The 19,322-nt window shown below is 36.2% G+C and overlaps 1 protein-coding gene across 10 annotated transcripts in view; it reads right to left on the bottom strand.

Moving 5' to 3' along the window:
• Positions 1-9,420: 9,420 nt before the first annotated feature.
• LOC127970285 (centrosomal protein of 170 kDa) overlaps positions 9,421-19,322 on the bottom strand; it is a 36,535-nt gene continuing 26,633 nt past the window's right edge. For 4 of the 10 annotated variants that reach the window (XM_052572749.1, XM_052572756.1, XM_052572757.1 and 1 more), the window contains 9 exons: positions 17,257-18,750; positions 15,830-15,877; positions 14,490-14,730; positions 12,793-12,973; positions 12,515-12,691; positions 12,169-12,257; positions 11,439-11,532; positions 11,304-11,355; positions 9,421-11,113 (listed from right to left, as the gene is read on the bottom strand). In XM_052572749.1, the coding sequence (XP_052428709.1) occupies positions 10,866-11,113; positions 11,304-11,355; positions 11,439-11,532; positions 12,169-12,257; positions 12,515-12,691; positions 12,793-12,973; positions 14,490-14,730; positions 15,830-15,877; positions 17,257-18,750 (2,624 nt within the window). In that variant the 3' untranslated portion in view covers positions 9,421-10,865. The remainder of the gene's footprint in view (positions 11,114-11,303; positions 11,356-11,438; positions 11,533-12,168; positions 12,258-12,514; positions 12,692-12,792; positions 12,974-14,489; positions 14,731-15,829; positions 15,878-17,256; positions 18,751-19,322) is intronic. The other 6 variants (XM_052572750.1, XM_052572751.1, XM_052572752.1 and 3 more) reach the window with 6 other exon arrangements.

Raw genomic sequence — 19,322 nt, 5'->3', positions numbered from 1 at the left:
CTTATCATTTTGTATCATAATTATGACCTTCTTTCAACTTATGTCATCGGTATTTTGTGTTATGTCTTATGATTTACCAATGCATTTCTCCTATGTGGCAGATTTGGACTTCCGTACATAAATTTGGTGGATATGTCATGTGACTGAAACATTAATAAATCTATTTTAAGAGACATCTCTTGTGTAAGACTGGAATATATTTTCAGTATAACTTTGACCATGTATTATTTATTTAATTGCTCAATACAAGTAATTTTTGAAACATCAGATCAGTACTTTAAATTTTTCTTCTGGTTATTGTCTCTCTCTTTCTCTCTCTTTCTCTCTCTAAGAATCAAATTTGTTTAAGCTGCATTAAAAATAAGACAATGGATGGACATGTGGAATCAAACAAATACTGTACATCCTAGCTTGTTCATCAAAATGTTAATTTAACTTTTTTTTTTTTTTGACGAGCATTAGTGTTTCCTCTTAATCTTTAACAAAGCTTTCAAATCTCCTGTAGTGCAGTACACTGTTCATTAATAATATTATACACATAAAAAAACATTTCTGATTTACAAAAGAAAATAAAAGTAAATACATAAACTAAAGCTACATTGTGACATTTGTCAAAAGTATCTACCAAATCTACCAAACATGAGTTCTGGTAGTGAACCAGAACCAAAAAACAACTAAGTAGACTTAAAAGATTGTGGAAACATAGTGCATTACTGCCATCCAGCGGCAGTTAGTGGTAGTCAAATGTTACATATATGTGTGAGCTTGTTTATGTGGTTAATGAGGACACAAATGTGTATAATGACATGGGTATGACACAGGTATTACAATGAGGAGGTGATTTATGAGGACATTTTCAGTGGCCCCGTAATTCAAAAGGCTTATAAATCATTCAGAATGACTTTTTTGAAAATCCAAAAATGCGTATCTTTTCCTGTGAGGGTTAGGTTTAGGTGTAGGGTTGGTGTAGGGCAATAGAAAATACAGTCTGTACAGAATAAAAACCATTACGCCTATGGAGAGTCCCCATAAACCACATACTGTATGTGTGTCCTCATCACCAATCCCGACTGGACTTCTGTTTTATGAATTTGAGAGACAGATAATAGAGCACAAAAAAAAAAAAAAACGCAATAAGCACCAAGAAGCAGGAATACAGTGGGTATTGTTTCATTTTCATCATCTCCAAAACCTGAAAGTTAATGGCATCCATGAATAGAAACCATATAGAGTTGCAATTTTATATGTCAGCGTTCCTCAACCTAACTACCATCGAATTCTACAGTGAGGTTTCCAATATTGCTAGTGTCACTTATATTATAGTATTTATTAATATATTTTTTGCTTTCATTTTAACTTTCTTATGTGTTTGTTACATTTTTCATTTATTTTCAATGAATGTAATATTATTTACATTTTATTTTATTTCAATTGTGGTTTTAGTCATTTTATTATTTCAGCTTATTTCAGTTAGTTGTCCAGGAAACATTTAGCATTTTTGTTAGAAGGCAGTTTGTAAGTTTAAATCTAATCTTAAAAGTTTTTCATCTATTTGTTTTTTCTTCAGCTTTATCTCGCATACCAAAAACTATTTTTAATAGTTTAAGATTTAATCAATTGAATTAACTACCCTGCTGTTTAGTCCCTGAATTAATTGGTGCGTTTGAACAAAATGGTTGCGTGAATGATTCAAATGACTCGCTTGGAAAGATATCCACTTATCGCAACCTACTGGCATAATGATGCAACTCAAAGAGTGAGTAACTGAACAATCCACACTCCTGAAACACAAACTGACAGTCTGTCTGGAACATGTAAAACAAGGACAAGTGGAATGAAACAAACTGTTAGCACTGCACAGCCAATCAAATCCAAGAACCCATATTTAATGTTGTATATAACATTGCACATTTTTCAATCATGCATCTAATGTAATGCATTTTACACATCAACACCACTATCATTCCTGAAGTACTTAATGCAGTTTATTTACCTTCCAAAATAGTAAGAGGGGACTGATTACATGTCATCTTCCAGTTCATGATAAAGCATGGCTCTCTCTGAATGACCTGTGGAAAAACATCATATTATGCCACTGGACACCAAAATAAAGAAAGAAATGTTCTGTAGTTTACTCACACTTTGCAATGATATCCAGCACCACAGCAAAGGGTGTCAGAGCTCCTATGTAGAGCAAAGCCACCTCGTCTTGGACAGAAAGACCCTGCAACAAGGCTTCCAGACCATGAACCATCAAGGTCACCAGATCTCGATAGTTATTAAATACCTGCCGTCTGTTATTTAAAAATAACAGGGGTGTAATGGAAACAGCATCCAGAGGTCCAAATTTTGCAATTAAAAAAAGTGTTTTCCACTTTATTTACTTGGTTAGGATTGTCAACTGTTGCAGTTTTCCCGGCAGGCGATCCTTCTGTTTGGAAACTGTGACCACAGATTCGGGAGGAACACTGCTTGTGTAGAAACGGTATCATCAGCTCTTGTGTTTTTTCATTTCCATTGATACAGTATGAGAGATTATTATAAAAGATGTAAGAAAAGGCCTCGGTGTGAAAGAACCGCAATCTTCTGGTTTCCAGATGAAAATCCTCTGTGTTCTTCACCTTTTCTACAAACTGGGCAGCTAACAGAAGACAAGAGCACTACCAGGTCAAAGAGCTCAAAGATATCTGAACCAGGCTGATGGACTGATAGTAGTACAATGTAATGACAAAATTATGGGATGTGAAGCTGTCTAGACCTGAAGTAGGCTCATCTAGGATGAGGATACCTGAAAAAACATACAAAAACCAAACATAAGCAAAAGCTTTGACAAATTCTATTTTATTATGATGAGATATTATTATAGTACTGTATATTATAGTATTTTTAAAATGAGTTTTTTATTTGTATGTTTTCTGCTTTTTCATTTTAAGTAATTGAATCATTTTTACTGTGTTTTTGTATTATTATTATTTTAAATATATAGCCTATAGTTTCTTTTATTTTTATTTCAGTTTTATTTAATTTACCAAATCAAGTTAAACTAAATTAAAAATGAAGTGGTGAAGTGGTTTTTGCAGCCCGTTTTGCCTCATAATCTACTTCTACGTGAAATAGAGTATTTAATATTCTGTTACAAATTTTCATTAAGACCCTAATAGACAGCTGAAGATGTGGATCTGACACATTGAGAATATTGACATTTGTTTGACCATCGATGAGAGACAATGAGGCAGTTATATTCAATGCAGGATGTTAAATGGATTTTTCCAGGTGGGAACGACCCAACCAAATTTGGACTACGTTGAGTCATCGTGTTGTCTGAGCATCAAAAATGTGTCCCACACTGTGAGGTGAGAATACAATATTGACATGACATGAAAGCAATGAAATGGGTGTCAGTTCACAGTCAGTGAGAGTAATGGAAATTGAGCAAATTTAGCAATGGTAGACCTTCTATTATGGTCTTAATAAACTGACACTCTTCAAACACATGTTTTTCTTTCCAGCACTTACTGAATGTGTCCAGGAGCTTCTGGTGTTGAGTGTAGCTGCTAACAGACTACTGTACCTGATACATGCACTGTATATCTCAGTATTTTAGAATTTTCCTAAAAGGCTTGATTTTTCCAAAGCCTTCCAGCCAAGCCTGAAACTTCAATGAAAAGATCAAAACAGTTTGTATAAAAATGTATTTATTAATCAGAACAGTGTGAAAATCATGCTATAGTAAATTAAAAAGATGTTTTTATGTGCTGAAATATTGGCAGATTACTAAGTTTCAACAGTTTTGCATTTCTAGACTATGCTAAATTATTCTGTAGAATTACTTATTATAATAATCCAGCAAATCAAAGGCAAGATTTATCAACGTTATCAGCATATTATAATGTTTAATCATGCAAAAAACATAAAATGATCAGTGAATAAAAGTGGGAAAAAATGAAATGCCATAAGCAATCAGACATTATTAAATTACTATATAAAGACTTGATCTTTGGCAACAATTATACAATTGCTAGGGTATTAATTTTTATTAAGTCTTTTATTTCATTGAAGCTTCAAACAAAATAGTGACAAACGGAAACCACTTCTTGTGGCCATTTCATAACATTGTTTTCTAACGTGTGTTATAGTGAACATGTAGGACCCTGGTGGGACCTTTCATCTTCCAGGAAAAAATGGACAAGGCAGATACTGAATCAAGTGTCATTTCATGTGGACAGGGGGCAGGTAATGGGACTTCTGGGGAATTCGGGTAAGTGACTCGAAAGAGATTTAACTTATTCAATATCAGAGCCCACAGCATGCTGTTGTGAGTCTAAATATTGAACTACAGTATGAGTTCATTTGTGTATTTCACAATTATATTGTTATATGGTGAATGGCAAGATAATTAATGAATGTTGTTTTCAGTTTATTTACTTTGAGCGTTTGAGAGCATGACTGCTAAAAGAAGCAGAACACAATAAAAACATTATAAATCATATTATCACAGATCTTTGTTCACTGCACATGCATTATAAAGGCAGAAATGAATGAACAGTAAGAATTAGGATAAACAAGGCAACATACTAAGGATTAAAAGAAAAACATTTAATTTCAACATCTTCTCTCAACACTTCTTAAAACTTTTCATTTGAATGTAATTTAACTTTGAGTACTTAACTAAAACTAGAAATAAAATAAAAAAATAAAAAAACAGACTAAAATCTATAAACAATGACAGAAGCACCATCAACATTATTAAAACTGAGTAAAAATAAAATATAAAAACAAAAACTGATAAAAATTAATAAGGAAATGTATTATCTAAAAAAAGAAATTATGCAAGGCTGAAATTTAAATTTCTTTAAATGTCAGGGTAATATTATCCAAAGGTGATGTGTCTTTCAAGATTCAGAAATGACTACTCTGTTTATTCTTTTTGTACAAAGGTCACTTTCAACAGTTTTAATTGAGCAAAAGTACTTAGTTTTTAATGTGCTTGAATCACTTAAACCAAACATGTTTATTATTATTCTAATCAACACTAGTCAATAAGAAAGATTAGTGCAGAAATGTATTACCAAAACTAATTATACTGTACCACTATTTAAAACATTACGTATAACTTAAATTACGTAAGGCAGAAGCTGTCATTTCTTTAAATGTCAGTGTCATATGATAATATATCAAAAGGTTAATGAGTTGATGTCTCTCACTCAAGGTTCTGGAAAAACCACTCTATTAGACGCTGTAGCAGGATGAATCAGGAATTCTGCTAAACTCCTTGGAGACGTTTTTGTGAATGGAAGAAAGCTAAAAGCAGAGCAATTCCAAGACTGTTTCTCTTATGTGCTCCAGCTGAGTTTTTTTTTTTTTTTTTTTTTTGGTTAAAAATATGGATCTGAAATAATACTGACAAATAAAGATTAATACAGACTTTTAAATTGTGTTGGTTTACATATAAGCAAGCACTGAATAATCAAAACATATTATACAGTACCTCTATCAATACATGACACTTCAGTATAGTAAAACACTAGTTTGCATTACTGATGATTCAAATGTGCAAAGAAAAACTGAACCATATAGTATCTTCAACAAACACAGTAAAGTTTGCAGAAAAGTTCATTTGTAGAGCTAACTCTGACATTAGCCATTACACATGAGTTCATTAGATTATTCCTCTGAGCTTTTCATTTGTATCTTCCAGAAAATGTAATAAGCATGGTGAGATGGCTAAACGGTCATTTCTACAGATCAAATTTAGATGCAATGAAGCTATAAATCTAATCCAGTAATTAAATGTGTCTCATGAGCTAAAGGTATGTGAAGTTAAGAGGAGCATACTTTCCAGTTATTTTTTATTTTTTTCCCCAATAGTAGAGGTTGCTTCTAGTCCAGTTTCAGTAGACAAATTACAGATGTAAACAGACCTTCACAACCTTCTAACTTCATAAACATAAGACCTAAACTGAATGCACAGATAAGAATTTCAAATTAAAAGAGCAAAGTTTATGAATTATGAAGTGTTGTAAGTGTCGATAATGTGCACCATAGCTTAAAGCACAGGTCCTCTAGCCACTGTTACACACACACCTCACATAACAACATGGGTCAGCCCTAATGGCATTAATTGTACTAATCTAGTGAGATTTCAGATTTGAGTCTGATAGTGCTCCACACAGAGATCTGATCTGATCATCATCCGGTCTGTCTGGAATAGCTTGAAGAAACAGAAAAACTGAGACAGACTCAATCCAGAAGCAACATCTCTTCTGGATTTAGTCTCCGACTGCGTCTCCAAGATGATGCTTCATGAAACCTACCTGCAAAAGCTAAAGTAATTTTAAAAGTTTTTAGGCACTTGAGTAAAAATGCTGTAAAATGAGGATGCTGTCAAAATCATGTGTTAAACAGATTTTCTTGATCAATTAACTTCTATTAAATAAATGTAATCAGCATTTGGTGTGAGCATCCTTTGATATTTGACACATATGGTCATGAAAATCAATTAAAATGAAATACATACAGAAATCTCAAATACCTACAGATACTTTAATAATCTGATCCCTGTTTGATCTGTCATAGGTAGCTGCAGTCATGGCAGAGCTGAGTTTGGGACATGTGGCTTACAGCGTGATTGGAGGCCCATTTTCACAGGCATTTCTTGTGGAGAGGGAAGGAGGGTCTCCATTGCCAGCCAGCTGCTTCAGGACCCAAGTGAGCTGCCCTCTGACCTGCCTGAGACATCTTTTTAATAACCCATAATAGCATAATGATTGTTTATGGTTGGAGTACAAACACAGTGTAGTGTGATCATTCCTCGCTTGCACATAAAAGAGACCAAATGTTATTTAAATGCAGAGCGACCAGCACAGCGACCCAAAGCCCCTCAAAGGATTATTGAGGAATGGACAAATGTGAAAGGGACTGAAGTAGAATATTAAAAGTGGCAGACAGGGTTATCACATTTTTAATATTAAGCCAAGGTCTATGAGGGTGCCTTTGGATCCTTTATCTGGGTCTCCTGGGACCGTGGACTATGGATTAGTCGAGGCCACTCCAAACTGAACACAAACCAGCAATTATAAGTGGCTTTCATCTGCGGCCTTCTCCAATCAAGCAGTAAATGAATTCATCAGCCAATTAATTTGGCTCTAACTTTAGACAAAGGGAAATCTATTAATTGCTTTAATTACTTGAATTAAGAAGACACTCAAAGTTGTCTCTCAAAGGGCAGAAAGTGGACTTTGCAGAAAGTTTCTCATTTGTTTTATTTCTTCTCTGTTACGTCACGGCAGAGGTGATTCTCCTGGATGAGCCGACCACAGGACTGGACAGCATGATGGCTAATCATATATATATATTTATACTGTTAAATGATTACATATAAATATATATATATTTGTACTGTTAAATGATTAATTGTGATTAATCCCATCCAAAATAAAGGTATTTATTTGCATAAGAATATTATTATATGCATTTAAGAAAAATATATTTTAAATATATATATATATATATATATATATATATATATATATATATATATATATATATATATATAATATTTATATATTACATATTTATATGGAATATTATATAAATATTTACATGTAAATACATTTAAATATTTAAATACATATATACTGTATGTATGTATATATATATATATATATATATATATATACACACACACACACAGTACACAACTTTTATTTTGGATGTGATTAATCATAGTTAACCATTTGACAGCACTAATAAGTATTATATTATATTTAGTTTTAGTTTTTCACGTGGTGCTAAAAGCGTACATTAAATAGGAAAAACAACACAATAACAAAACATTTTATTTACAAGAGCCTTTTATTTAAGAGACTTTAAAAATACTTCACTCAAAAGCTCAAACACCTGGCTTTTGGCCTCTTTTAAATAAATGAGCATAAAAACAAGAAGCAAACTAAAAGCAAAAAAATAAATAAAAATAAAAAGTAACAAAAATAAACCAGGAAAATAGTTATAATTATAATAAAAGCATGTCTTTATCTGTCTTTTGCCTGCGTTTAAAAAAATAATAAAACAAGATAAAACAGTAACACCCATTTAACATCTCTTCGACTCCCTCAGTCAGATCAGGATGATATTTATTGTACTTCAGTTAATTAGTTACTTCAGTTAGTAAAATTGAGTTGTTATTAGATATATTGTTATACATTGTTTTACCTCAATATTAAAAAGGGTTACTGAAACTGTGCATAAAAAATGCACAACTAAACACAAGTATAAGCCCAGTTACAATACACTATGAATTATTTTTACATTAATTTTGAGGTATACAAAATATTTTCAAGGTCCACCTGCAACCTCTGATGCTGATATCGGGACTCTTCATGCCAAAAACCCCTTAGACCTTTGGAACTAGGTTTTTGAAAGGGTTTTCCCACCTGAGGTATGGTTTCTTCTTTAAAGAGTAGTAATAGTTTAATAAGGGAATGTAAAAATCCTGCTAATGACTCTCAGTACAGTAAGCCCCTTGTAGACTCTCAGAGCCCAGAAAGAGCAGGCACAGTAAAAAAAAAAAAAAAAAAAAACATGTTTAATGTCACTGTAAAATCACCTTTTAGCAACACTCACTGTCTTTCAGTAGCTTCTCACCTACTTTGATTTAGGCTATTATTGCTGAGTGCTTGGTGATTGCAATAATCAGCCATTCTGTGACTATTAAGTATTACTATTACACAGTTTCACTTTTCACTGCTCAGACTGCAGTTTCTCTACATTCAAATTCTAGAAGATAATATGTTCAGTTATGCGATTTATGTAAGATTTAAAAATAATATAATTTCATAACTGAATGATTTTCTACACCGTGACCAACTTTGAATCACAAGTTTACAGCATGTTTGTAGTTTTTAGAAAGTAAGCCAAATCTATTATCTAACTAAAAGATCCAGATTAGATCTAATGCACTTTGGTTAAAATATCAGCCACACAAAGGTATTTAATGTACAGTATTAGTAACTTTTATTCCTTGTTTTTTTCCTCTCTCTCAGGAGCTGGAGCAAGCAAAGTCATGGAAAACTTTGGCTCTGGATCCCCAGATTTCACTCAAAACCCTTTAGAAGATTACATCAGTATTAATGTATCATACTGGACTTCATTCACTTTCCAATACGTACCATACAGAGTGAAATGTCTTTATGTACAAATATTGCTATATGTGTTAATAGTAGTATGGCTGTCTGTGTATATCCTTTTTAGCTTGTATTGTTTCTTTGGTGTTAAACACAATTTGGAGAATGTATAAAATGAAAATAAAATATTAAATGCACAATTTTGTATATTGCCATATCAAAGCATCCCTTGATAAATATCAAATTATTTCAGCTGGATACAACACACAGATCCACTTCGAAATTAAACAAAAACTGCTTTTAATATGCTGTTCCCCCCTTTATTGAGAATATGCAAAAATATGTAAAAAAAAAAAGAAAACAAGTGCCTTAACAATTAAATGAATTGAAACAAAAATAAATAAAACATACATTTAAAAAAAACAAACAAATAAAAAACACTGATATGAAACACAATGTGTAAACCACAGGGGAAATGGATGTACCAAGCACTTTATCTGCCGCTCATACGCTGGCAGACTGACACACAGGTTGTTTTGTCAGAGGAGCGTCCCACCGGAAAGGCATCTTGTAGTGTGTACAGCGGGATTTAGTGGTGACCTAATATTTTTAGTGTCTTGAATAAACGACTTCATTTCACATTACGCCTTTGATGTGCAAAATGAAACCGTATCACAAAGAATCAAGTCTTGTTATCCTCAAAGACTGAAAGCTGAAGATCCTGGGCACTTAGTGACATCATACATGTAGAAAACACAAAAAGCCCACTGGATGTATTCTGTCAGGTACCAGGTACTAACCATCGTCTAAGACTACACTATATGCTAGAAATACTCTTCCTACTGGGCTCCTAAAGACAGGCCTAGTAAGTGGTTTATGCCAACATCCTCCTAACAATACAGACAAGCAGTAGAGGGAAAGAAACGGGTGACAGTAAACGCACAACATATAGGTGGAACATTTTCATGAGGAGAAGGCTAGTAGGTATCAGAGCGTCATAAAGACACAGATTTCCGTCTATGCAGAATGTTAGTTCACACAGGCTAATAATCATAAGGCTGATTCAGCTGTGCTGATCGAGGGAGCAGAAAATCGATGCAGTTTACCAGTCCTTTAGTGCATGCCATGCATTTATGTCTGCAAGTTCCCTCTCTTTATGGTTTTGTATTTGAAAGCTACAAAAATCAATGGATATTTCAATTTTCAATGATACAAATTCTTCATTGCATTCCAAAAAAAGAAAAAGACCCTTATTAAGCTAATTTAGAATAGCTTGAATGCACAAAAAAAAGTAACATCTAAAACATTTCCCAAAAATGACAGTTATCTAAATAAACACATTTCTAAATACAGTTGCAGAGTTTGCGCATAGTTTGCTGCACTCAGTTTGGCAAACTGAGCAGAACGTGTTCTCAAAGAAAGGTGAGCTCAGAGCAGAGCAGACAGGCACTGGAGTTATTTCTGTCCGTTCACGAGCGATCTGTCTGGCAGTTCACTGGGCTTGCTTCCTGTCACATGCAGCTGTGTGTGGTTGGTTGGGGTCTTGCTTAGCCGAGCCAAGCGGTCAGTCCAGATACACAGGTGTGATCCTAAAGGTTACACTACAGGGTAAAACAATAAAAAGACCTCTTACAGAATCCTATAGAAGGGCACATAGTACATAATACATACACGTATAAGATCCATTCAGGAACAAGTTACAGTATGTGGTTTTATTAGTCCAGTTTACTAAAAGAAAGTCTTTTATTTGCTAGCGATGGCACTCTCCTCTCCCGTGGGGTGTGTGCGGCTGAAGTTGCGTCCTACATTGGGTTTCTCTGGGCCAGGGCTGATCGTTGTTGGCGGCGGCTGAGGGGCTCCGTTACTGGGCAGAGACCCCCACACGCTCTGAGACCCAGGACTGCTTCTGGGTTTGGGGGTGGTTGGACTGGTCAGGCCGAGGCTGGTCAGAGCATCAAGGGTTCCATCGGGGTCCACCATCATGTTGATAACTGCAGGGATGGAGAAAAGCATCAGAAAGGGTGTATTTGTATTATATTAAATTAGACCAAATTGAATCTAAATATATATTAAATAATTCAATGCTGTACCTCATATCGAAAATAGACATGTGAGATTATTAAGGCGAGCAAAATTCAGCTACACTGTGCTGCTGTTGCATTAGCATGGTGCAAGTCTTACCTTGAAGCTGTTTTTCTACCCTCTTCAGCTCTGTTAGTATAGATGAAATTTCCTAGATGCATAGATGAAAGAATAATTAGCAGAAGTCCAGATCAATGTCTATTACTGTAAATCATTCTGCATTATGGAACTTACCTTGTTTGTAGTTTTGGGAAGAGCAACTTCATTGTCCAAACAGAGTTTACTCTCAATATCATCCCAGTTCCTGTCTTTGTCCTTGAACAATATCCTTTAAAAATATCAATGAGTAACTATATTACTAAATAGTTTTTTAAATTTCAAATAGTTAAAAAAAGAAAAAAACACAGACTGAGAGAAGATAATATTTATCCTTCATATTTATCTATTGGCAGTTTACATGTGAAAATGCAGACCTGTAATACAAGTAGTAAATTCCTATTGACAATGTTTTAAAACAGTGCTTCTCAAACTTCAAGAAATAAAATACAATTCAATATACTGTATATAGCCACACAGACACATATCATTTTACCATCTTAGCACATGAAAATATTGAATGTTACTACTCCATTAACTATAGTCTGAAATATAATAAAATATTGTACCTTTGACAATGTAGGAAGTAAAAAAAGTTATTGGGATCCATTAATTTAAATTACAGTCGGTGTGACACCAATGACATATTTATTTATTTAATCATTTATTTAACAATTATTCAGTGTGAATAATTAAAAACAAATAAATAAAACAAATATATTATAGTACGCATTCAAATATTACATAGTAGGTTTAATGTAAGACGGTTTGATTTCTGTAAAAACAATCTCCAGCAATTATAAAATGACTGTTTATGTAATTTGGTTTAATGAGGAACACAGTACACATCTATGACTCTGTGACTGACCTGATTTTGCCAGTGGTTTTATCTACAGACTGTCGGATTTTGGAAGACAGTTGGGAAACCGAAGTCAGCAATAAACTGTCCAGCACCGCCTGCAAAAGAACAACCATCAGGACTGTGTCACGCAATAATTTACCTAACAAACAACCTCCGGTCAATAAAGCACTGAGGTAATTAAACTTAAATCACATAATATCAGTTTTCACATCACCACAAGCACCTGGCGACACTGCACAAACACACACTTAAAAAAAACAACACACTTGAAGTCTGCTGAATTATTCACCTACCACAAATTCATAAAGACATGAAAGATTGGGAACATGTCATGAAGTTAAGTGGTTCATACCGGTCTCACCTCATCCCGGTTCCAGGTACGTCTGCGCAGGGCCGCCTGAGGGTCCAGGCTGTCCGGGGCCCGGGGACGAAGCTCCACTGGTCTGCCATTGACCTCTGAGGCTTTGGTGTGAACTACAGGGGGAATCTTCCTGAAGTTTAGACTTTCGTCAAAAACTCTCTCAACCAGCTGCAGAAATGAACAAGAAAGGCATTGAGAAGAAGCACCATTCAAACTACGTAACATCTTGAAGGTGATTAAGGTGTTTAGTGAAAGGCAGTGAGATGTACCTCCTCTCTGGTGTCGATGGCGGAGCCCGGTGTGGTCGCGGCCGTGCTGACCGTGGTGCTGGGCGCCGTGCCGGAGGAACTGACCGAGTCGATCTCGCCCGCCACGTCGTGGATCTCACGTGCCAGGATGGCCAGGTCCTTGGCCAGGTCCTGACTGATTCTGCGCACACAGGGAAATAACCTGTAAACATTCAGATGGGTGTCTAGACTAGGGGCACACAAATACACACATCATGCAAATGACATCACAGACTCACATTAGGTAGTCCCTACTCTACTCATGCACATGCATATACATGCAATCCGATAGCAAATTAACATATTGTATGGATGACATGCATCACATGCATTATTTATTACATAGAATTACTATAACATCAAAACATACACTATCGTAACATTTTGGGGTCAGTACTTTTTTGTTTTTTAGTTTTAAGCAGAAAGGATGCATTAAATTTATCAAAAGTGACAGCAAATGTTTTTTTTTTTCTGAATAACTTAAATCATAATTTAAAATAGAAAATAGTTAATAAATATTATAATATAATATAAAGATAATATTTTACAGTTCTATTGTTTCTATCCAATAAATGCAGATTTTGTCAGCATAAAATATTGAAAAAATAAAAATATAAATCTTACTGAACCTAAACTTATCATTAATTTGTATAATATTATAACATAGAAAATACATCAAGAATGGTTCTTTACACATGGTTTTGACTGATGTTAATTATTATGGTGTTGGAATATTGAAATGGTTTAAGAATAACCACAAGGTGTCAGTATTTCTACATGAACAAACAAATCTATTGCATAAACGTTGCTAAAGATGCAATGTGTGGCTCTTGTGTGGAAGAATTCACACAGTATTTTTATTCTGCCTTAAAACACATACAAACTTATATTACACACATGCTATATGAATAGTGCTTTTAACATCATATTCACTCACATTAAGATAAAGACACAAGTCACAAAAGTAGACTAATAAAATCAGATTTTACATGGAGATCACATGAGGAGCTGTATTAAACTACTTTGGTCACCCCACAGTTACTGGACACAGTCGTTTACAGAGTAAATTAACCACAGCTATCCACAAACACTGTATTTCTAAGTTCACTAGTACCTAAAAACTAGCTTTTTGCTAACTGAAATTTAAATAGTTCAATGAGAACAGGAAATCAGGGGTTAATGAAAGATTAAGACTAAATAAAAAGTTCAAAAAATAAGAGTGAGAGAGTGAGCGAGCGAGCTTGTGATCAGCTTGCATTAGTGTTTGCCCTGCAGCAGTGGATCTGAAGACAGTCTCTTGTTGCTGTTTCAGCTGTAACTAATGCAACATGAGGACATCTCCTGAGATAACTGACTATATGTCTGCATGTAACATGCACTAAGTGCCCACTTTTCAAGTGGCCTTGTTTCTCAATGTATTTTACCTATTCATTTTTTCCACAGGGATTTCGGAAGATATTTCATAAAAGAGTTCTAAACCTTGAAGCACCTCAACCGGTTCTGAGATGAGTCAGATTTACAAAAAATGTTTACGTCAAATTTACTAAATATCTAAGGAACACTGAAAGAACAGTCAAGATAAAAATAACTACATCATATGGTTTTTGTGTCAATTTAGTAACTGTGGGGCACTTTAACAATATGCTAATGTATAAGAAGGACACAGAGTTGATGAGTACCTGGCGATCTCCTCGCTGTGGGCTGTCCAATCTCGTATGTACTCCTCCTGTTCTCTCATCCTGTTCTTGAGGAGGAGACCCCCTGGGCTGGTCGTGACCGGAGCGGGACAGCCCAGTCTACTGGTGCGAAGGGTGGTGCCCGGCCGCAGGTGAACATGTTTGGGAGAGTTCCGGTTAGATCCAAACTCATCCTCAGAGGTAGAAGCATACTCAGGAGGCAGCCGTCTCCACCGGTTAGTGGCTGAAAAAAAGAGAGAGGTTTGACTGAAATGTTTACAGAAAAACAATTAAAAATGAACAATAAAGCTTCATATGAATTGAGGATGTGGTTACAGGTATGCATATTTCAAGAAGGCCTTTAAGAGCGGTTAATGCATGAGTACTTTTGTCAGTATTACACACATACACACACAAACACAGTCTTCAAACGCCTTGCATCGATGTTACATGATGCAGAAATCTTCTTCCCCACTGGCTCAAGGTTTATAAACATGGAAGATATCTATTATTGTATTCAAAATTCAAGTACAACAATCTTCCTGATGCTTCAAGTTTGAATACTTTACACTATATCACTGTACAGAGTTCTCATAAAAACCTTGTTCAAATGGGGATGGAGTAGTTATGAACTGCAGTTAAAATGATGTATAAAGAGTTCAAAATAAACCACTCAGCACAAAAGAAGCTGAATATTGCAGTTACCCTGCAGAAATCAAACAGCAAAGCTCTTCTGAGCAACTATCTCTAAAATATGACAGTTGCAAGTGATGAAAAGGACATTTGGGATGATGGATTTGGTCAAGATCTGGATTGACATTGTAAAGGATGTGGTTTTTATTCACAATAAGTGTCCTTCATAAACTCTAGGATGTTTGTGTTTGAAATGAATGTTTTCGGTGCGCCTGTAAAGCTGTTTGCTGTCATGTTGTTTTAACTTTATGCCACCAGGGGGAAAGTGTTTAACATACACTGACCCTCATTTCTTATTGCTCAGAGCTTGCATCAGCATGGAAGACACAACTTTGCTCTGATTTTGACTGTGTGGCATTAAAGGACAAGCATCTAAGAAGTCATCATTTCAATATTAACATAATTACCCATTACTCATGCTTCCCTCAGAGCACTGAAATCTGCAAATATTATTAAATTCTTCACTCTTAAGTACTTACTTAACATTAGTAGGCCAATGTGAAAGCAAACAAACTGAGATCCTTTTCATCACAAGTTTTTTTTAAAGGCATAAATAAAAATAAATTAAATAATACAGATTGCAGTAACATTTAAAAGCATGCCATGTTTTAGTTTCTACACACACACACCGCCCAGATATTTTACAGTACCCATGGGCTCCTCCACTGCGAGAATGCTTTCAGGCTCAAGTTGAGTTTCTGTGTAAAATGGGATCTTTATAAATATCACAAGCATGCAGAGACAGACAATTACAGAAAAACAAGACTAATGGCAGTGATCCAGTCCAAATGGAACATCAAGAAAAATGCACTGCTATAATCTGCTGAATGCTAAATGTCTCATTATGAACTTTGTTAAAACAACTAGACAACTGTGTCGTTTTTATTTTATTGAAAATAGTTATTTTAATGAATTGGAATGAAAACGCACCCTATGCGTCAGACCTACATTGTAGCCTATGCATAGACGCACTCCCTTACATCGTAGCCTGACGTGCACCTCTCCAAAAAAATCGAACGTGTGTCGATTCTATGCAGTTATTGCTCTGTATGTACTTGAGTTTTGTGTGTTTATGTGCACTTTAAATTATATATTAATGTTACACCTTATATAGAATAAATCAAAAGCAAAAAACAAGTGTCTTATTTATCATACTACACAGCATTATACAGTAGTTTTCCAGGAAAAACAATGTTGATCTGCCATGGTACAAATCCTTGTGGAGATTGAAAGAATGCTGATATCTCCTGGTCCCCTGTTGTCTCGTTTTGTAGGTTTAAATAATAATTTAATGATTTGATATTTATTTTGTTTTGCGCTTGGTGTGAGCTTATTCCTGTATGGAATAACTTCCATCTTCGGCTTTTGTCGTGGTACTGCAGGTTACACCAGCATCATGACCGTGGACACTGCAGACTAGTGGCTTGAGTGTGTACTGCACGTCAACGCAGACAATAATGCAGAAGTATAAATGAAAACTGACGCGTAGCCTACAGCGTCAAAGCTACGGTGTAGGTCCAACACAGAAGTATAAATTAGCCTTTAGTGTTAACGGTTGATGTGAGCATTTAAAAAAATACTCATTTTTACTTTGTTTTTTTTTTTATTTGGAATTTTGAACCAGAATATCATAACACGGGTCATAACACAGTTGACGGTAGCCATCGACTTCCCTAGTATTTTTTCCATACTATGAAATCAATGGCTTCCATCAACTTTTTGGTTACCAAAAATCTTCTATTGTCTTCTTTTGTGTTAAACAGAACGAAGAAACTCATACAGGTTTGATGTGATGTATGTGGGCAGAATTTTCATTTTTGGATAAACTATCATCACAGCCTAACTATTATATCATTTAAAAAAAAATAATAATAATTTTACTACATGTACTGCATTAAGCTAAGTGAGACATCTAGATATAAACTTGTTGACCTGACTACATAAACAGTACTGAACTGTTTCTTTATCTCAATTTGGCAGATCACCTCACTTTTGCTTTCAGCACCTGCTAAGTAACATTTCCAAACATGCAGCAGCTACACGAGTATATTAATATTACTGTGACATTCCTCCTCACCTGATGCGGTGCTGTTGACAGGTGCTGTCTTCAACTTGGGGTCCGATAGTTTGGAGACACTATTAGCCCTCATGCGTGCAGTGAGCCTGCCATCCGGTGCTTGCTGATTTGTGCTTCTCAGCCCCAGACGAAGCGCTGTCTCTGCAGACACACGTGTTGCCGTGTTCCTACTGATTATGGCCTCCGAATCGCTCCGTGCTGAAAATGAGCCGAGTCTGGTGCGGCGAGGCTGCGCTAGCATGTCGATGCGTGACTGCGCCTTCCTCCCCGATGGTGGTTTGGAAGTGGAACTGGTGGTGGACACCTCAGAAGCCACCGAGACCCTGTCCGCATCCGCTAGGTCCGTGTCTGAGGTGTCTCCAAGCCGAGCCCTGCGCAACATGGATGCCCTCGTGGGACGGGGCTGTGGAAGACCAGCCTGTTTCGCCAGGGCCGCGGTGCTAGTTTGCAGCGTCTTGCTGGGTTTTGCAGACCTCGTGGATTTGCTGGTATCAAGCTTGGACTGTAAAAGGTCATCGGTGGAGGTGAAGTGACCTTTGGTGTGCGAGCGACTGGAATATGTCTCCTGGTCCGAGGACAGGATGTCTGAGATGGCAAACGAGGAAGTCTGATCGTCATCAGTGAGATCTTGGGACGGTTGGCGGCCACGGGAGGCTGTCTGTACTGAACGACGTGCATCTGAGCGGCTTTCTGTGGTCTTGGTCTTTGTTTTCCTCTCTAGACGCTCCCTTGCACTGGTTGTGGTTTTCGATGTGGTGCTTGCATTGCTTTTCTCTCTATACAGGCTGCTGAGGGATCTACGTTTCTGAACAGCCTTTCGATCACCCTCGGCTGCTGCCTGGCTGACCGTGCTGGCCGTGTCGATATCTGATTCGGGGGATAAAGGGCAGGCTGGGGGTGTTACCGGGTCCAACTTTTTCTCATCGCGGAGTTTAGCCTCAAGGAAAGCCATGACAGCTTCAGTGTCCTTGAGAAGAGTCGCCGTGTCCATGCTGCCCACCGAGTCGCTTCGCTCCCTTCCTCCATTCTGACGGTTGATGCGAGGAATCAGTTCTATGGGGACATTACCACTGGGCTTCTCAATTGTAAAACTCCCCTGCCTCACCAGTGGCTTCCCAGACCTCTCCCCGTCACTTCCTTTACTCTTATCCTCCAAACGCCTCCTGCGACTCTCCTCTGATGCTCTCCTCTCTCCACTTCCATGGGGGCGCACCGATGACTGTTTTCCTGCCTTCCCATCCTGCTGGATGCTCTTGGGTTGGCTAGACACAACGTCCTTGTTGTCCGGAGTGCCGATGCACTCGCCATCACCTTTATGTTCATTGTGGCTTTCTTTTTCTTGGGGTTCTGTGTCCTGCTTCTCACCGATCTCAGAGCGCTTGATCTTCTCCTCTATGGGAAGCTGTGGCAGAGTCCTTCTTTTGCGCTCAGCTTGGCTGGAAGTAGTGGAGCCAGTGCTCTTGATAGATATGCCAGCCTCAAATGCATCACCATCTGAAGTTAGAAAAGAAAATATATATTAAATGCAACCATATATATAGAGTACTGTTCAAAAGTTTGGGCTCAATAAGTAATTAATACTTTCATTCAGCAAGGATGTCATAAATAGAACAAAAGTAATTAATTTATAATGCTACAAAAAACAATCATTAACACTTTATTATAGGGATCGATTCTTACTATTAACTTGTTGCTTATTAGCATGCCAGTTATTAACATATTGGATATTTATTAGTACTTATAAAGCACACATTCTGGATGACTATATTCTACATCCCTAATCCTACATAATATCTAAACTTAACAACTACCTTACTAACTATTAATAAGCAGCAAATTAGGAATTCATTGAGACAAAAGTTGAAGTTAATGGTTTGTTAATAACAAGAATTGGACTTTAAAATAAAGTGTGACAAAAAATTCTATGACACTGAAGGCAGTGGTAAATTATTAGCGGTCGACCTATATATCGCCAAGGCCGATATATCGGCTTTTTATTTTACATGACTGAAAAGTTTTTCTACTCGGCCGATGTGTCTGAGGCAGGACTTTTATTTTGACTGCAC

This window comes from Carassius gibelio, chromosome B13 (assembly GCF_023724105.1).
Source record: "Carassius gibelio isolate Cgi1373 ecotype wild population from Czech Republic chromosome B13, carGib1.2-hapl.c, whole genome shotgun sequence".
Lineage (NCBI taxonomy): Eukaryota > Metazoa > Chordata > Actinopteri > Cypriniformes > Cyprinidae > Carassius > Carassius gibelio.
Note: the sequence above shows the minus strand (reverse complement) of the source record. Positions and strands in the feature narration are given on the sequence as shown.